Genomic DNA, 18,901 nt, shown 5'->3' on the forward strand with positions numbered 1-18,901 from the left:
ATCCTCCCACCTTTGTCTTTAATCAGACCTACCTTTACCCTAGCCATCCTTCTGCTCTTTACGTACGAGAAAAAAGCCTTGGGATTCTCCTTAACCCTACTTGCCAAAGCCTTTTCATGTCCCCTTCTCGCTCTCCTCAGCCCTTTCTTAAGCTCCTTCCTTGCTACTCTGTATTCCTCACGAGCCCTGTCCGATCCTTGCTGCTTACACCTTATGTACGCTGCCCTCTTCTTCCTAACTAGTTGTTCCATCTCTCTCATCACCCACAGTTCCTTCACCCTACCATTCCTTCTCTGCCTCACCGGGACAAATTTATCCCTAACATCCTGCAAAAGATCCCTGAACATCGACCACATCTCCATAGTACATTTCCCTTCAAAAATGTCACCCCAATTTACCCTCCCAAGTTCTCGCTTTATAGCCTCATAATTCGCCTTCCCCCAATTAAATATCTTCCCGTCCTCTTTGCTCCTATCCCTGTCCATGACAATTCTAAAGGTTATGGAGCAGTGGTCACTGTCCCCCAAATGCTCACCCACCGAGAGATCTGTCACCTGAGCCGGTTCATTACCTAAAACTAGATCTCATATGGCATCCCCTCTAGTCGGTCTGTCAACATTCTGCGTCAGGAATCCGCCCTGGACACACTTAACAAACTGCGCCCCGTCTAAACCTTGGGTACTAAGTAGGTGCCAATCAATATTTGGATAGTTGAAGTCTCTCATTTTCGCTGGCACTGTAAGAGTGTTATGCTAACCGCTGCAGGCAATTGGGTCTAGCTCATGCCGTCAACTTGGTTGGCATGGACAAGTTGGGACAAAAGGCCTGTTTCTGAATAACTCTATGAATACAAGAGCAGGGAGATAATGCTCCAACTCTATAAAACATTGGCCAGACTTGGTAGTGCTGGAGAGGGTGCAGAGGAGATCCATTGGGATGGAGCCTTTCAATATTACGCAGAGACTGGATGCTGGGTCTGTTTCCCTGGAGCGGAGAAGTTTAAGATGGGATGAGGGATATAAAATTGAAGGAAACGGTAGACTGTAGTAAATCTTTCCAGGCAAATACCTGGAATACACTGCCTGAGAAAGCACTGGAAGCAAAGTCACTGACAGCATTTAAGACCAGGTACTGCGGACAGGCAGGGGATTGAGGGAGATGTATCATTTGCAGTAAGATTGGTTTAAGTTGGCATCATGGTTGGCACAGACATCGTGGGCTGAAGGGCCTGTTCCTGTGTTGTACTGTTCTATTGGATTAATATGGATGGGTGCCCACTGTTGGCATGGACATTTTTGGCTGAATGGTCTGTTTCTATGCTGTCTGACTCTTCTCAGTATCTGTGGAAATTGGGTACAGTGCAAGACCTCTGCTTGTACTGCCATTGACAGGTTGTCAAGAGAGATGAAAATACATGTGTTTGGATGGATTAGTTGATCTTTTGTTTGTGTTAAAAAGCAGGGCTGTTAGTAGACCATTTTGGATGGCGAGTGTCTGCAGCTGCATTGTCCTAACCCTAAAGCATATAGTGATTATCTGCAAGTGTTTCAGTCTCACAGACCAGCTGATGGTCTCTCATTGCAGATATTCTTCAATGTTCAATGATTGACTGTGTTATTGCTCCTGAAAGAGCAAATGAAAGTGATACTCGTAATTTAAATTTTTTTAAGTGATCTATATATTGTGTAAGATTCATCAGATGGCTGATGAATGGTGGGCTGAAAGAAACCAGTTTGTTTTGCATTGAGTTGCTTTCCCAGATGGTGTCAATGTTGATTTTTCCAGTTGAAATCTAACTTGCAATTTGCATCAATTTAGTTTTTTTGTGCTCCGGTATGTTACGGCTCCTTTAACAAAGCCCAGGAAATGCCAACGTTTTCCAGATCATGAACAATTTTGTAATTGCTTGTAATTAAATAATTTGAATGTACAAGGCATGGCTAATAAGTTTGCAGATGATACTAAAATAGGTTGTGATGTAGATAGTGTAGAAAGTTGTGAAAAATTACAAGGGGATCTTGATCAGCTAGGTATGTGGGCTGAGGATTAGCAAATGGCTTTCAATCCAGATAAATGTGAGGTATTGCATTTTGGGAGATCAAAGCAGAGTAGGGCTCATACGGTAAATGGTAGGGCCCTGGGGAGTGTTGTGGAACAGAAACCTAGGAGTGTAAGTGCATAGTTTGTTGAAAGCAGCGTATCAGGCAGATGAGGGTGGTGAAGAACGTGTTTGGCACACTGGCCTTCAGTCAGTATAGGAGTTGGGAAGTTATGTTGCAGTTATTTAAAGGTATTGGTGAGGCCACATTTGGAGCACTGTGTACAGTTTTGGTCACCTTGTAATGGGAAATATTAAACTGGAAAGAGTGGAAAAAGTTTACCAGGATGTTACCTGGACTGGGGGCCTGAGTTAAAAGGAGTGGTTGCGTAGACTAGGACTTTATTCCCTTGTGCATAGGAGATTGAGGGGTGACCTGATAGAGGTGTATAAGATCATGAGGGGCATCGACAGGGTGAAAGCACACAGTCTTTTTCCCAGGGAGGGGGTGCTTAAAAACAAAAGGGCATTGGCTTAAGATCAGAGGTGAGAGATTTAAAAGGGACATCAGGGGCAGCTTCTTCACACAAAGGGTGGTGCATATTTGGAATGAGCTGCCAGAAATAGTGGTTGAAGTGGGCACATTAGCAACATTTAAAAGCCATCCAGATAAGTACATGGATAGGAGAGGTTTAGAGGGCTGTGGGCCAAACATGGGCAGATGGGACTAGCTCGCTGGACAACACAGATGGCATGGACCAGTTGGGCCAAAGGGCCTGTTTCCCTGCTCTATGACTCTGACACCATGACGTGAATTAAATAGCAAAAGATTTGCTAAAGAAAGATAGCATTACAGTGTTGCAACTGGACAAGTAATCCAGACTTCTGTAGAGCCAGTCTGAAGAATACAAATTTCGTCTGGGTGCTATGGGAATTAAATTGTTTCTTAACTATTTATTCCAGATTATTTAATCGTGACCCCAAATGAGTCAAAGGTTTTCTTCCCATAGTTTTCCATTTGCTTCTAGCGTTTCATACATCTGTGCTTGCCAATGTAAATGGAATTTAACATCAATAAAATCAAAAGTATAATAATGTGTGTTGGGACTGGTCAGAAAAGCAGCTTCTGAATTTATAAAGTGCTCTAACATGGAACCTGAACAAATAGCAAACAGAACTGTTGTGTTGCAGATGGGCACATGTTTCTGTGGACAGCTGGAAGAGGGAGAGGTGGAGTGATCTGTTGGAGTACCATAGAAGCAACTGGAGGTCATTTAACTACCTATCAGTTAAATTATGGCTAATTTTATCTTAATTCCATCTTTCATCAATTACATGACCCAAAATATCTTGCCCAACCATTTTTAATAAAACTTTGAAACTTAGGATTTCTGGACTTTTTGAGAGGGTTGTGGATTACCACAATTCTGCAGGAAGAAGTGCTGTTGGTCTTCTCTTCCAGAATGGGCAAGCTTTTGCCTTAAGATTATGCATCCTTGTTCAAGAATCTTAAGTCAAAGGAAATAGTTGATCTACCTTATAAAATTGTTGAGTCGGAAGAGGTAGGGGAGGTCCTTAATACTTTGCTTGTATTCACCAGAGAGACAGACTTTGACGTGTGTGAGGATGGTGTACGACAGGCTGATACGCTAGGGCATGTCGACATGAGGGAAGGGGATGTGCTGGAACTATTGAAAAACATTAGGATAGATAAGTCACTGAGGCAGGATGGGATATATCCAAGGTTATCATGGGAAACTAGAGAAGAGATTGCTGCACCTTTGGCGATGATCTTTGTGTCCTCATTGGCCACAGGAGTGGTGCCAGATGATTGGAGGGTGGCAGATGTTGTTCCTTTGTTTAAGAAAGGAAGTAGGGATAATCCTGGGAATTACAGACCAGTGAGTCTGGCTTCAGTGGTGGGCAAATTACTGGAGAAAATTCTTAGAGACAAGATTTATGGGCATTTAGAGAAGCATAGGCTGATTAGGGACAGTCAGCATGGCTTTGTGAGGGGCAGGTCATGCCTCATGAGCCTGATTGAATTCTTTGAGGATGTGACAAAGCACATTGATGAAGGTAGAGCAGTGGATGTGGTGTACATGGATTTTAGTAAGGCGTTTGATAAGATTCCTCATGGAAGGTTCATTCAGAAGTCAGGAGGCATGGGATCCAAGGAAACTTGGCTGTGGATTCAGAATTTGCTCGCCCATAAAAGACAGAGGGGGTGGTAGATGGAGCATGTTCTGCCTGGAGGTCGGTGACCAGTGGTGTTCCACAGGGATCTGTTCTGGGACCCCTGCTCTTTGTGATTTTTATAAATGACTTGGATGAGGATGTGGAAGGGTGGGTTAGTAAGTTTGCTGATGATACAAAGGTTGGTGGTGTTGTGGATCATGTAAGAAGGTTGCTGTAGATTATAACAGAATATTGATAGAATACAGAGCTGGGCTGAGAAGTGGCAGATGGAGCTCAACCCGGATAAGTGTGAAGTGATACACTTCGGGAGATTGAATTTGAAGGCAGAATACAAGGTTAATGGCAGGACTCAGTAGTGTGGAGGAACAGAGGGATCTTGGGGTCTACCTCCATAGATCCCTCAAGGTTGCCGCGCAGGTTGATAGGGTTGTTAAGAAGGCATATGGAGTGTTGACCTTTATTAGTAGGGGTATTGAGTTCAAGAGCCACGAGGTGATGTTGCAGCTCTATAGAACTCTGGTCAGACCACACTTGGAGTATTGTGTTCAGTTCTGGTCACCTCATTATAGGAAGGACATAGAAGCTTTTGAGAGGGTGCAGAGGAGATTTACCAGGATGTTGCCTGGATTGGAGAGCACGTCTTATAGGTTGAGTGAACTAGGGCTTTTCTCTTTGGAGAGGAGGAGGAGGAGAGCTGACTTGATAGAGGTGTACAAGATGATAAGAGGCATAGATCGAGCGAATGGTCAGAGACTTTTTCCCAGGGCGACGATGGCTTACTTGAGGGGACACAATTTTAAGGTGATTGGAGGAAGGTGTAAAGGGGATGTTAGGGGTAATTTTTTTTACACAGAGAGTGGTGGGTGCTTGGAACACACTGCCGACAGAGGTTGTGGGGGCAGATACATTAGGGACATTTAAGAGATTCTTAGATAGACGCATGAATGATAGAAAAATAGGGCGCTATGTGGAAGGGAAAGGTTAGATACTTAGAGCAGGATAAAATATTGGCACAACATTGCAGGCCGAAGGCCTGTACTGTGCTGTAATGTTCTATGAATCATAATCATCCCTATTGGACGACAGATGTCCTTGTATCCCTTATAAGCTCCAATGTCACTTTGGTCCTTCTGTTCTTCTGCTCTGAACTTAGTGTCTCCTCCTTGAGTTACAGTACTCAGGACTTTGAGCAGTTCTGTAGCTGGGGTTCTGATGGAGGTAATATCTCATGTCTTGAAGTGAAACCAGTGTTCCATTGGCCTTATTTTTTATAGTATTCACTCACTTTGTGATTTCTGTACATTGACCCATATCTCATCATTCAACCATAGTTCATAATTTTGAAAATATTCTGGAATAATCTTTGGTTCAAAATGAATGATCTTGTACTTCACGATCCATCAGCTTTCTGCTGCCAGTTATGTTACTGTGCCACCTAGGTTATTGGCAGTAAACTTGGATACAGCTTTCTTCCTTCATTGATTTTAAGATGCAGTTTGAGTAGTAGACTATGTGGCCATACAAGCCTGCTCCAACATTCAGTTAGATCATGGCTAGTGCTGTTTCTTATCCACTTTCCCAGCCAATCCTCGTAGTGCTCTTTTAAGTATCCATTATCTCTCTCTCCCCCTGTCACTTACCTCCTAACCAGATCCTTATCCAAGCTAATTTGTTGCTTCCCAATTCCATGTGTTTCCTTTTTTTTAAGAAGCTTCTTAGGATTGTTGTTAGCTCAGATTAAGATGTGTGCCATACCCTTCACAGATCAATAACAATTCTGTCTGATGTAAATATCAAAGTGTAGCGACTCACCGTCCGAGCAAGCGAACCAGCTTGGTGGTCGGGTCGTGCGTTGTCGGAGCGGCGAGGCCCAAGATGGCGTTGGGCCTTCGTCTTCCCCGAGCGACAGGGAGAACCCACGCATGGGAAAAGTTTGATGACGTAGCGCATATGTCATTTCTGTTTCCGGTGGGCGGGAACCGTTCCTCTTAAAAGGCCCACGCAAGGCGGGAAAATAAATCAGTTTTTGTTCTGCAGCCCACCGACTAGTGTCTTGCTTTCACATCGTGGTAGCAGCCGCTACAAAAGTATAAATGTATCCAATCTCTTTTCACTTGTTCCCAGGAGATCACCTGAAGGTGTGTTCCCAACTCTACACATGCTGTACCTCTGAAATGGAGGAGAAGCTCAGCCAACAAAGCCAACAAGAGTTCAGCAAAACGGTGTTGGAGACCTGCAATACCCTGCACTCAACTTTTGCTTCTAGATACAAGAAATTTGATGGTACGTCCAGGGCAAAATGTAATTTAATGAAAATACAGGCAGTCCCCGGTTATGACAGGGTTCCTTCCTGAGAACTGTTGATAAGTCGGGAAAGAACAAATCAGTGTGTGGGAGAGGATCTGTGACAGGAGAGTGAGCAGGCGCAGAAGGAGCAGCCACCAGCCCGCCTCACTGACTTGGTGAGTCTGCTCAGCCCTCCCAGCTCTGTTGGATTCGACCGAGCCCTGGATTGTCATGGCTTGGTGGGGGAGGGGGGCGGTGGGAAATGTGGGGAGAGAAGGCAAATTGAAGTGCCCCTTTCCCACTCAGCAGAGGATTCCTGCAATCCTACAACAGCCGGCAAATCCATCCAACCAGTCTCTCAGATGCTCAATCGTGTGTACGGGACGGTCCATGAGCTAGGTGTTCGTAATCTGGGGAGGGGCTGCAAAGTAATTGCTAGTGTTGGTAATGTAAATTTTGGAGGGATTAATGTATCTGTAATTTTCCACATTAATATTTATCTTGGTTTTGCCAATAGTCTTGTAGCAAGCTCTAAGTGACAAAACAATATTTGTTCACACTTCTGCATCATGTATGTAAATTGTTCTCATCTTTGAAACAAATGCATACAGTTTGATAGCTGTTACCGAGACATGGTTGCAAGGTCACCAAGGTGGGGAATGAAGAGTCATGGGTATTTGACATTTCAGAAGGTTTAGGTAAAAGGCAAAAGGATATGGGATGGCTCTAGAAATAAAGAATGAGATCATGGCAGTGCTGAAGAATGATGTGGGCTCAGTAGCTCAAGAAATAGAATCCGTTTGGGTGGAGATAGAAAATAGTAAGAATAAGAAGTCACTAGTGGGCATTGTATATAGGGTCCATAATAGTGGTTAGACTGAAAGTCTGAGAATAAATCCAGAAATAATAAGGGCTTATAAAAGGGCACTGCAACATTCATTTTGATTGGGTTTATTAAGTCATCTTACGACCATAAGACAAGCAGAATTAGACTATTCGGCCCATCGAGTCTGCTCTGCCATTTGATCATGGCTGATTTATTTTTCCCCCTCAACCCCATTTTCCTGCCTTCTCCCTGTAACCTTTCACACCCTCACTAAACAAGAACCTATTTATCTCTGCTTTATCCATTCCCGTGGAAAATGAGGACTCAAAGATCCTAGCCAATGGGAGGAGATTGCTGAACCGTTGGCTAGGATCTTTGAGTCCTCGTTGTCCACGGGAATGTTACTGGAGGATTGGAGGGTAGCGAATGTTGTCCCCTTATTCAAAAAAGGAAGTAGGGATAGTCCAGGGAATTACAGACCAGTGAGCCTTACGTCTGTGGTGGGTAAGCTGTTAGAAAGGATTCTAAGAGATAGGATCTATGAGCATTTAGAGAATCATAGATTGATTAGGGACAGCTAGCATTGCTTTGTGAAGGGAAGATGTTGCCTCACAAGCCTGATAGGGTTCTTTGAGGAGGTGACCAGGAAGATTGATGAGAGTAGTGAAGTAGATGCGGTCTACATGGATTTTAGTAAGGCGTTTGACAAGGTTCCACATGGTAGGCTTCAGAAGGTCAGAGGCCAAGGGATCCAGGGAAGCTTGGCCGTGTGTATTCAGAATTGGCTTGCCTGTAGAAAGCAGAGGGTTGTGGTGGAGGGAGTGCATTCGGATTGGAGGGCTGTGACTAGTGGTGTCCCACGGGGATCGGTTCTGGGACCTCTACTTTTTGTGGTATTTATTAATGACTTAGATGAGGGGGTGGAAGGGTGGGTTCGCAAGTTTGCAGATGACACAAAAATTGGTGGTGTTGTGGATAGTGTGGAGGGCTATAGAAGCTTACAGAGGGATATTGATAGGATGCAGAGCTGGGCTGAGAAGTGGCTGATAAAGTTCAATCCAGAGAAGTGTGAGGTGGTACACTTTGGAAGGACAAACTGCAAGGTGGAGTACAAGGTTAATGGCAGGATTCTGGGCAGTGTGGAGGAGCAGAGGGATCTGGGGGTTCATATCCACAGATCACTGAAAGTTGCCACACAGGTGGATAGGGTAGTTAAGGAAGCTTATGGGACGTGTCACGAACCAGCAACAAAAGAAACACACTGAGCATGATTCAGTGTTAAAAACTATTTTATTAATCACTACTTATGGTAATACGTAAAATAAAAGTAAAAAAAAATGTTAGTATGTTAGAATTCAAGAATGTTAAACCTCGAACGTTAACCCCAAAACTAAACTCTTCGTGTGTGTGTGTGTGACAAAGTCCAAAACTCCCAGTTCCTGAATGGTTCTTAAAGTTCAGTTCCGCAAGCCATAAGGTGAAACATGAGCAAGGGCTTCTTCAACAACCACCGTTGTCTGAAGATAAGATGTAGATGTAGAAAAACATAGAGAGAGTACATACGAAATCCAAATGTTCCATGATGGAACCCAAACGACACTTCAGTGTTTACTCGGTAGTGACTTCCTCACCCCGAAAAGCATCCGAACCGTGGTCGTCCACACACAAATACCTGTTTCCTTCTACAGGTCAGCAACAAAGTGAACTCCACCGGATTACTTCCAACTTCCATACATGGATTTCAGTGGCAAACACAGTTATTGTTTCTCATCCATCGATAGAGAAAACAAGCAGGCTGGTGTCTCTCTCCCTTCTCTCTCTCTCCTTCTTCTTCTTACTTCTTCAACAACGTCATTACGTCCTTTATCTTCTATTGACGTAAGCACGCCCCACACACACATACACACACACTCTCTATCTTAAAGGGACTTTCACTGAGTCCATAACAGACGTTAGCTTTCATAAGTCGTGGGATCGAGTCTAAGAGCCACGAAGTAATGATGCAGCTTTACAAAACTCTGGTTAGACCAGCTCTGGTCGCCTCATTATCAGAAGGATGTGGCGGCGTTGGAGAGGGTGCAGAGGAGATTTACCAGAATGCTGCCTGGATTAGAGAGTATGGATTATGAGGAGAGACTAAAGGAGCTAGGGCTTTACTCATTGGAGAGGAGGAGGTTGAGGGGAGACGTGATAGAGGTATACAAAATATTAAGAGGAATAGATAGAGTGGACAGCCAGCACCTCTTTCCCAAGGCACCAATGCTCAATACCAGAGGGCATGGCTTTAAGGTAATGGGTGGGAAGTTCAAGGGAGATGTCAGAGGGAGGTTTTTCACCCAGAGAGTGGTTGGGGCATGGAATGCGCTGCCTGGGGTGGGAGTGGAGGCTGATACGCTGGTCAAGTTCAAGAGATTGTTAGATAAGCATATGGAGGAATTTAAGATCGAGGGACATGTGGAAGGAAGGGGTTAGATCATCTTTGGAGTGGTTTGAAGGTTGGCACAACATGGTGGGCCGAAGGGCCTGTATTGTTCTAAATCTAAATCTTAAACACACCAAATGACTTGGCCTCCACAGCCATCTGTGGCAAAAAAATCCCTCATCTCTGTTCTAAAGGGATGTCCTTTTATTGTGAGGCTGTGCCCTCTGGTCCTAGACTCTCCCACTACTGGGAAAAATCCTCTCCACATCCACTCTATCCAGGCCTTTCAATATTTGGTAGGTTTCAATGAGATCCACCCTCATCCTTCTAAACTCCAGCAGGTATATGGCCAGAGCCATCAAATGCTCCTCATACGTTAACCCTTTCAGCCCAGGATTATTCTCGTAAGCCACTAGACCCTCTCTAACACCAGCACATCCTTCCTAGGATACAGTGGCATGCAAAAGTTTGGGCACCCCTGGTCAAAATTTCTGTTACTGTGAATAGGTGAGTAGAAGATGATCTGATATCCAAAAGTCATAAAGTTAAAGATGAAACATTCTTTTCAACATTTTAAGCAAGATTAGTGTATTATTTTTGTTTTTTAGAATTTTAGAGTGAAAAAAGGAAAGGAGCACCATGCAAAAGTTTGGGCACCCCAAGAGATTTGAGCTCTCAGATAACTTTTACCAAGGTCTCAGACCTTCATTAGCTTGTTAGGGCTATGGCTTGTTCACAGCCATTGTTAGGAAAGGCCAGGTGATGCAAATTTCAAAGCTTTATAAATACCCGAACTCCTCAAACCTTGTCCCAAAAATCAGCAGCCATGGGCTCCTCTAAGCAGCTGCCTAGCACTCTGAAAATTAAAATAAATGATGCCCACAAAGCAGGAGAAGGCTATAAGAAGATAGCAAAGTGTTTTCAGGTAGCCGTTTCCTCAGTTCGTAATGTAATTAAGAAATGGCAGTTAACAGGAACGGTGGAGGTCAAGTTGAGGTCTGGAAGACCAAGAAAACTTTCCGAGAGAACTGCTCGTAGGATTGCAAAAAAGGCAAATCAAAACCCCCATTTGACTGCAAAAGACCTTCAGGAAGACTTAGCAGACTCTGGAGTGGGGGTGCACTGTTCTACTGTGCAGCAAAACCTGCACAAATATGACCTTCATGGAAGAGTCATCAGAAGAAAACCTTTCCTGTGTCCTCACCACAAAATTCAGCGTTGGAAGTTTGCAAAGGAACATCTAAACAAGCCTGATGCACTTTGGAAACAAGTCCTGTGGTCTGATGAAGTTAAAATAGAACTTTCTGGCCACAATGAACAAAGGTATGTTTGGAGAAAAAAGGGTGCAGAATTTCATGAAAAGAACTCCTCTCCAACTGTTAAGCATGGGGGTGGATTGATCATGTTTTGGGCTTGTGTTGCAGCCAGAGGCACGGAGAACATTTCACTGGTAGAGGGAAGAATGAATTCAGTTAAATACTAGGAAATTCTGGAAGCAAACATCATACTATCTGTAAAAAAAAAGCTGAAGATGAAAAGAGGATGGCTTCTGCAATAGGATAACGATCCTAAACACATCTCAAAATCCACAATGCACAACCTCAAGAGGCACACGCTGAAGGTTTTGCCATGGCCCTCACAGTCCCCTGACCTAAACATCATCGAAAATCTGTGGATAGACCTCAAAAGAGCAGTGCATGCAAGACGGCCCTAGAATCTTGTAGAACTAGAAGCCTTTTGCAAGGAAGAGTGGGCGAAAATCCCCCAAACAAGAATTGAAAGACTCTTAGCTGGCTACAGAAAGCATTTATGATACTTGCCAAAGGGGGTGTTACTAAGCACTGACCATGCAGGGTGCCCAAACTTTTGCTTCGGGCTATTTTTCCTTTTTTATTATTTTGAAACTGTAAAAGATGGAAATAAAAAAGTAATCTTGCTTGAAATATTAAAGAAATGTGTCATCTTTAAGTTTATGCCTTTTGGAAATCAGGTCATCTTTTACTTGCTTAGCTATTCAGAGTAACAAATTTTGACCAGGGGTGCCCAAACTTTTGCATGCCACTGTATGGAGCCCAAAACTGCTTGTAATACTCCAAATGTGGTCTGATCAATGCCTTATAAAGCCTCAGCATTACATCCTTGCTTTTACATTCTAGTCCTCTCGAACTGCCTTCCTTACTACCAACTCGACCTGCAAATTAACCTTTAAGGAATCCTGCACGAGGACTCCCAAGTCCCTTTGCACCTCCAATTTCTGAATTCTCTCCCCATTTAGAAAATAGTCTAAGCCTTTATTCCTATTACCAAAGTGCATGACCATACTCTTCCCTACACTGTGTTCCATCTGCCACTTCTTTGCCCATTCTCCCAACCTGTCCAAGTCCTTCTGCAGACTCCTTGCTCCCTCAACACTACCTGCCCCTCCACCTATCTTTGTATCATTCACAAACTTGGCCACAAAGCAATGCATTCCGTCATCCAGATCATTAATAGATAACGTGAAAAGTAGCAGACTGAACAGTGACCACTGAGGAACATTGTTATTTACCATAGCCAACCAGAAAAGGCCCCCTTTATTCCCATTCTTTGCCTTCTGCCAGTCAGCCAATCTTCGATCCATGCTGGTAACTTTCCTATAATACCGTGGTCTCTTGTTTAGCAGCCTCCTGTGTGGCACCTTGTCAAAGGCCTTCTGAAAATCCAAGTAAACAATATCCACTGACTCTCCTTTGTCTATCCTGCCTGTTACTTCCTCAAAGAATTCCAACAGATTTGTCAGGCAAGATCTCCCCCAAAGGAAACCAGCCTATTTTGTCATCCAAGTACCCTGGAACCTCATCCTTAATAATGGACTCTCAAATCTTACCAACCACTGAAGTCAGGCTAACTGGCCTATAATATCCTATCTTTTGCCTCCCTCCCTTCTTAAAGAGTGGAGTGACATTTGCGATTTTTCAGTCCTCTGGAACCATTCCTGATGTGATTCTTGAAAGATTGCTACTGATGCCTCCACAATCTCTTCAGCTACCTCTTTGAGAACCCTGGGGTGTAGTCCATCCGGTCCAGGTGACTTATCTGCCTTCGGCTTCCCAAGCACCATCTCCTTAGTAATAGCGACTACACTCACTTCTGCCCCCTGATTCTCTTGAATTTCTGGCATATTGCTGGTGCCTTCCATAGCGAAGGCTGATACAAAATTTATTTTCTTTGTTCCCCATTACTACCTCTCCAGCATCATTTTCCTGTGGTCCAATGACTACTTTTGACTGTCTTTTACTCTTTATATATCTGAAGAAAACTTTTGGTATCCTCTTTTATATTATTGGTTAGCTTACCTTCATGTTTCATCTTTTCTCCTGTTTATTGCGTGTTTAGTTGCCTTCTGTTGGTTTTCAAAAGCTTCGCAATCCTCTAGCTTTCCAGTAATTATTGCAATATTGTATGCCCTCTCTTTTGCTTTTATGCTGTCTTTGACCTCCCTTGTCAACTATAGTTGGCTCATCCCCCCCCCCTTTGGAATGCTCTTTCTTCTTTGGGGTGAAATGATCCTGCATCTTCTGAATTACTCCCAAAAACTCCTGCTGCTTGGGCTCCCTTCCAATCAACTTTGGGCAGTTCCTCTCTCATGCCTCTGTTGTTACCTTTACTCAACTGTAATGCCGATACATTTGATTTTAGTTTCTCTCTCTCACCCTTCTATTATGTTATGATCACTGCCTCTTAAGGGTTCCTTTACCTTAAGTTCCTGAATCAAATTTGGTTCATTGCAAAACACCAAATCCAGAATTGCCTTTTGCCTAGTAGGCTTGACCACAAGCTGCTCTAAAAAGCCATCTTTTAAGTATTCTTCAAATTCCTTCCCTTGGGATCCAGTGCCAACCTGATTTTTTTTTCCAGTCTACCAGCATATTGAAATCCACCATGACCACCATAACATTTCCCTTTTTGCATGCCTTTTCTATCTCCTGTTTATAATTTGTACCCCACATCCTGGCTACTATGGAAGGATGACGGGGTTGAGAGCTTCAAGTTCCTGGGAGTGAACATCACCAACAGCCTGTCCTGGTCAAATCACATAGATGCCACGGCCAAGAAAGCTCACCAGCGCCTCTACTTCCTCAGGAGGCTAAAGAAATTTGGTTTGTCCCCTTTGACTCTCACCAACTTTTACTGATGCACCATAGAAAGCATCCTTTCTGGATGTATCATGGCTTGGTACGGCAACTGCTCTGCCCAGGACTGCAAGAAGCTGCAGAGAGTTGTGGACACAGCTCTGTGCATCACGGACACCAGCCTCCCCTCCTTGGACTCTCGTTGTCTTGGTGCAGCAGCCAGCATAATCAAAGACCCCACCCACCTAGGACATTCTCTCTTCTCTCCTCTTCCATCGGGTAGAAGATACAGGTGCCTGAGGCCACGTACTACCAGACTTAAGGACAGCTTCTACCCCACTATGATAAGACTATTGAACAGTTCCCTTATATAATGAGATGGACTATGACCTCACGATCTACTTTGTTGTGACCTTGCACGTTAGTGCACTGCACTTTCTCTGTCGCTGTGACACTTTACTCTGTACTGTTATTGTTTTTACCTGTACTACATCAATGCACTCTGTACTAACTCAATGTAACTGAACTGTGTAATGAATTGACCTGTACGATCCGTTTGTAAGACAAGTTTTTCACTGCACCTCGGTACAAGTGACAATGATAAACCAATACCAATTCTATTCGGAGGCCTGAAAATAACTCCCATCAGGATATTTTTACCCTTTCAGTTTCTTAACTCTACCCACAAGGATTCTATATCTTCTGATCCTATGTCACTTCGTGCTTGGAATTTGATTTCATTTTTTACCAACAGGGCCACCCCACCCCTCTGCCCACCTGCCCGTCTTTTCGATAGGATGTATATCCCTGGATGCTTAGCTCCCAGCTGTGATCTTCTTTCAGCCACGACTGTGATACCCAGAACGTTATACTTACCAATTTCTAACTGCGCTATAAGCTCTTCTACCTTGTTTTGTACACTGTGTGCATTCAAATATAACACTATCAGTCCTGTATTCACCACCCCTCCTCTCAAATTTGTCTTCATGTTGCCTGAAGTTAAATTCTTATTGACATTAAATTGGCAAGGGCAGCATTGAGGAAGACTTTATGGATTGTAATTGGGAGATTTCTTGGAGCGATACATTGAGAAAATTAACGGAGTAGGCTGTTTTAGATCTGGTATTGTATAATGCAACATGATTAATTAATTACACAGTAAAGGATCCCTCAGGAAAGAGTATCTGTAGCATGGTAGAATTTCAAATTCAGTTTGAGGGTGAGAAACTTGGCTCTGAAACTAGTGTCCTGAACCTCAATAATGGTATGAAGATAAAATTGGCTAAATTGGACTGGAAAAAAGAGTAAATGATAGATCAGTAGTGGCAGGCATTTAAGGAGAACTCAGTGGGTCAAGCAGCATTTATGGAGGCAAAGGGATGGTTGACATTTTAGGTCAAGACCCTGCATCAGGATTGAGAGTGTAGATGGAAGATAGCGAGTATATAGAAATGAGAAGGAAGGGTGAGGTGGAGGCTGTGGAATGTAAGAGGTGGAAAAATAAAAGCAGATGGAACTAGGTGGGGGAGGGTAGAGATGAAGGCTAACCGATCACCTCCCAGCCTCTCTCAACACTCCTCTTTCCCCCGCCCTCAAATCTCCTCCTCAGATAGGCAGAGGAGGAGTATGAGAAAAGGCTAGCAGTAGATATAAAAGGGAATCTATAAACATTTGTCAGAGGTATGTGAATAGGAAAAGTTTTGTAAGAGGATTGGGGCCAAATAGAAACCAAAAAGGAATTCTAATGAGGCAGAGTGCCATGCCTGCAGTGGCAGTTGAATACCTTAGATCTCGATGAAGGGTCTTCAACGTGAAACATTAAAACTGGTTCTCTTTCTTTGTGCCATCTGACCTACTGAGTGCTTTCAGCATTTAGTGTTTTTATTTTAGAAACTAAGATCTGTGGTTAATTTTCATTTATTTTCCATTGGTCTTTATCCATCAAGAAAACTCTGCTGGAATGTCAGCACAGGAAGATGTAATTGAGATTCTGGATGGGCTAAAATATTTAGTAAGGCTTAAAGTGGATAAATCACTTGGTTCAGGTGGGATGCATTTTGTGTTATCCTTGGAGGTGATACAAAAATTTGTGGTGTAGATAGTCAGGAGGATTCTCACTCCCTAGGCAATTTTGATGAACAGAGAGACCTTGGAGATCAAATCCATAGATCCCTGAAGGTGGCAGCACAGGGTGAAGATGCCATGTGGAATACTTGCCTTTTTAAGTTGGGGCATAGAAGATGAAAACAGGGACATCCTGGTACAATTTTATAAGACATCTGGATGTGGTGTGCAGTTATGGTCACCACACTATAAGAAGGATGTGAGGGTGCAGAGGAGATTCATCAGGATGGTGCCTGGGACTGGACCATTCCATTGGAGAGGCGGGTTTGATTTTCCTGAAGTGGAGGAAGCTGAGGGGTGACCTGATAGAGGTAAACAAAATTTTGAGGGAATAAATCAGGTAATGAGTAAGAATTTTTTATCTTTTGATGGGGTGCCTAAAGCAAGACATGGGTACAAAGGGAGACGCAGGAGGTTTAGGGGAGATCTGAGGGGGAGTTTTTTTCCACACACTATTTGGAATCTGGCATGTACTGCCTGAGGGAGTGGGGGAGGCTGATACACTCCACATTTAAGAGGTATCTTGACAAACATTTAAATCATCAAGGCATAGAAGTCCATGGACCAAATATGGGTAAATGAAACTATTATAGATGGGTACAATGGTCATCAGGTCAAGGCACATCTCAACTTCAGTCTCCCAGACAACTTCGACCCACTGCAATTTGCCAAATGCCAAAACAGGTCCACAGCAGGCACCATCTCCCTGGCCTTGCAGTCATCTCTCGAACATCTGGATAACAAAGGCGCCTATGTCAGATTCCTATTTATTGTATACACCTCTACCTTCAATGCCATAAAACTCATCTCCAAACTCCTAGACCTCAGACTCTGCACCCTACTCTGCAACTGGATTCTTGACTTCCTGACCAACAGACCACAGTCAGTAAGGATAGACAGCAACACCTCCGCCACAATTATCCTCAACACTGGTGCCACACAAGGCTGCAACCTCAGCTCCTTATTTATTCCCGAAATACTAACAACTCTGGTCAAATTCTGCACTGTCCATTAACAAGTTTGCAGGTGACACCACTGTAGTGGACTGGATCTCAAAGAACAAGACAGGGTATAGGAAGAAGATAGACGAGTGGCATAGTGTTAAGACAACAATCTCTCCCTCAATATCAGCAAAACAAAAGAGCTGGTCATTGTCTTCAGGAAGTGGGGTGGAGTACATGCCCATGTCTGTATCAATGGTGCTGAGGTGGAGATGGTTGAGAGCTGAAAGTTCCTCGGTGTAAATATCACCAATGATTTGTTCTGGTCCAGCCACGTAGACACTATGGCCAGGGCTTCTACTTGCTCAGAAAACTAAGGAAATTTGACATGTCCCCAATGAGCTTTCCAATTTTTATTGAAGCACCATAGATAGCAACCTATCAGGATGCATCACAGCTTGGAATGGCAGTTTTTCTGCCCAAGACTGCAAGAAATTTCAGAGAATTGTGAACATAGCCCAGTCCATTGCAAAACCCAGCTTTCCCTCCATTGGCTCTGTCCACATTTCGCACTGCCTTGGGAAAGTAGCAACATAATCGAGCCCCTCCCATCCTGGTCATCCCTCCTTCCTCCTTCCTTTGGGTAGAAGATACAAAAGCTTGAGAACATTTACCACCAGACTAAAGGACAGCTTCTGTCCCGCTCTTATAAGACTATCAAACAGTTCCATAGTACGATAAGATGGACTCTTGATCTCCCAATCGACCTTGTTGTGGCCTTTGCATTTTACTTGTCTACCTGCACTGTATTTTCTCTGCAACTGTAACACTATATTCTGCATTCTGTATTTTTCTTTTTGTTCTACTCTGATGTACTTGTGTATGGAATAATCTGCCTGGGTGGCATGCAAGCACAAGCTTTTCACTGCATCTCTCTATATGTGACAATAATAAACAAATTACATGGTGGGTTGTAGGTTCTGTTTCTGTGCTGTACAATTCTGACTCTGAGGTTGCTGAGGAAATTGCAGAAGCCCTGGCCATAATCTTCCAAAACATCAGAGATTCAAGGTTGGATTTGTGGACTGGAAAATTGCAAATCTTACGTTCTGGACAAGGTAATTTAACCTCATGTGGAATGTCTGAAATAAAAATGATAGAATTAGTAGTCATTTGGACATGAAGGTTTATTAGAGATGCCTGCATGGATTTGTTAAAGGATAGCTTTTTGATGAAGTGACTCTCCCTCTTTGAGAGGGTGGATGAGGGAAATGCAGTTATGTAGTTTCAAAAGGTGTAGAATAAAGTGCCACATAACAAAGATTATTATCAAGGTTGAAGATCCTGCAACAGCCTGGATGGAAAATTCTCCTAGAGTTATAATGAAAGGAGAGAAATGGACAGTCAACTTCCACAGATGCTGCCTGACCCACTGAATTGCTCTAGATTTCAGCATCTGCAGTCTTTTTTCTGTGTCTAAGATATATCAGAGAAAATCGGAAGCCAGTGGTCGGTATAGAGTATTGAAAACTGTGTGGAGGCCCTTAAGGAGTATGGAGCATATAGAGAGGTGCATTAAAATAAAAATTAGGGAAGCTAAATTTGCTGGGAGGTCTGTTTCTAATTTATTAATGATTTGGGTGAAAATGTAGGTGGTCTGATGAGTAAGTTTTCAGATGACTAACCTTAACATCCACCATCATGAAGTGCTTTGCAAGGCTGGCCATGGCATGCATTAACTCCAGCCTCCCAGAAAATCTCGACTCACTGCAATTTGCCTACCATCGAAATAGGTCTGAGCTGGATGCCATCTCCCTGGCCCTACACTCATCTCTGGAGCATCCAGATAGTAAAGGCACCTATGTTAGACTATTGTTTATTGACTACAGCTCCGCCTTCAAGACTATAATTCCAGGAAAACCCATCACCAAACTCAGAGACCTGGGACTTAAC

General features: G+C 43.5%; 1 protein-coding gene across 1 annotated transcript in view; it reads left to right on the top strand.

Annotated features, from left to right (window-relative positions):
* The window catches only part of gpc4 (glypican 4), a 158,445-nt gene that overhangs the window by 53,287 nt on the left and 86,257 nt on the right, over positions 1–18,901 (top strand). The window contains exon 2 of the mRNA XM_052022547.1: positions 6,362–6,520. Within this exon, the coding sequence (XP_051878507.1) occupies positions 6,362–6,520 (159 nt within the window). The remainder of the gene's footprint in view (positions 1–6,361; positions 6,521–18,901) is intronic.

This window comes from Pristis pectinata, chromosome 8, assembly GCF_009764475.1.
Source record: "Pristis pectinata isolate sPriPec2 chromosome 8, sPriPec2.1.pri, whole genome shotgun sequence".
NCBI classification, from domain to species: domain Eukaryota; kingdom Metazoa; phylum Chordata; class Chondrichthyes; order Rhinopristiformes; family Pristidae; genus Pristis; species Pristis pectinata.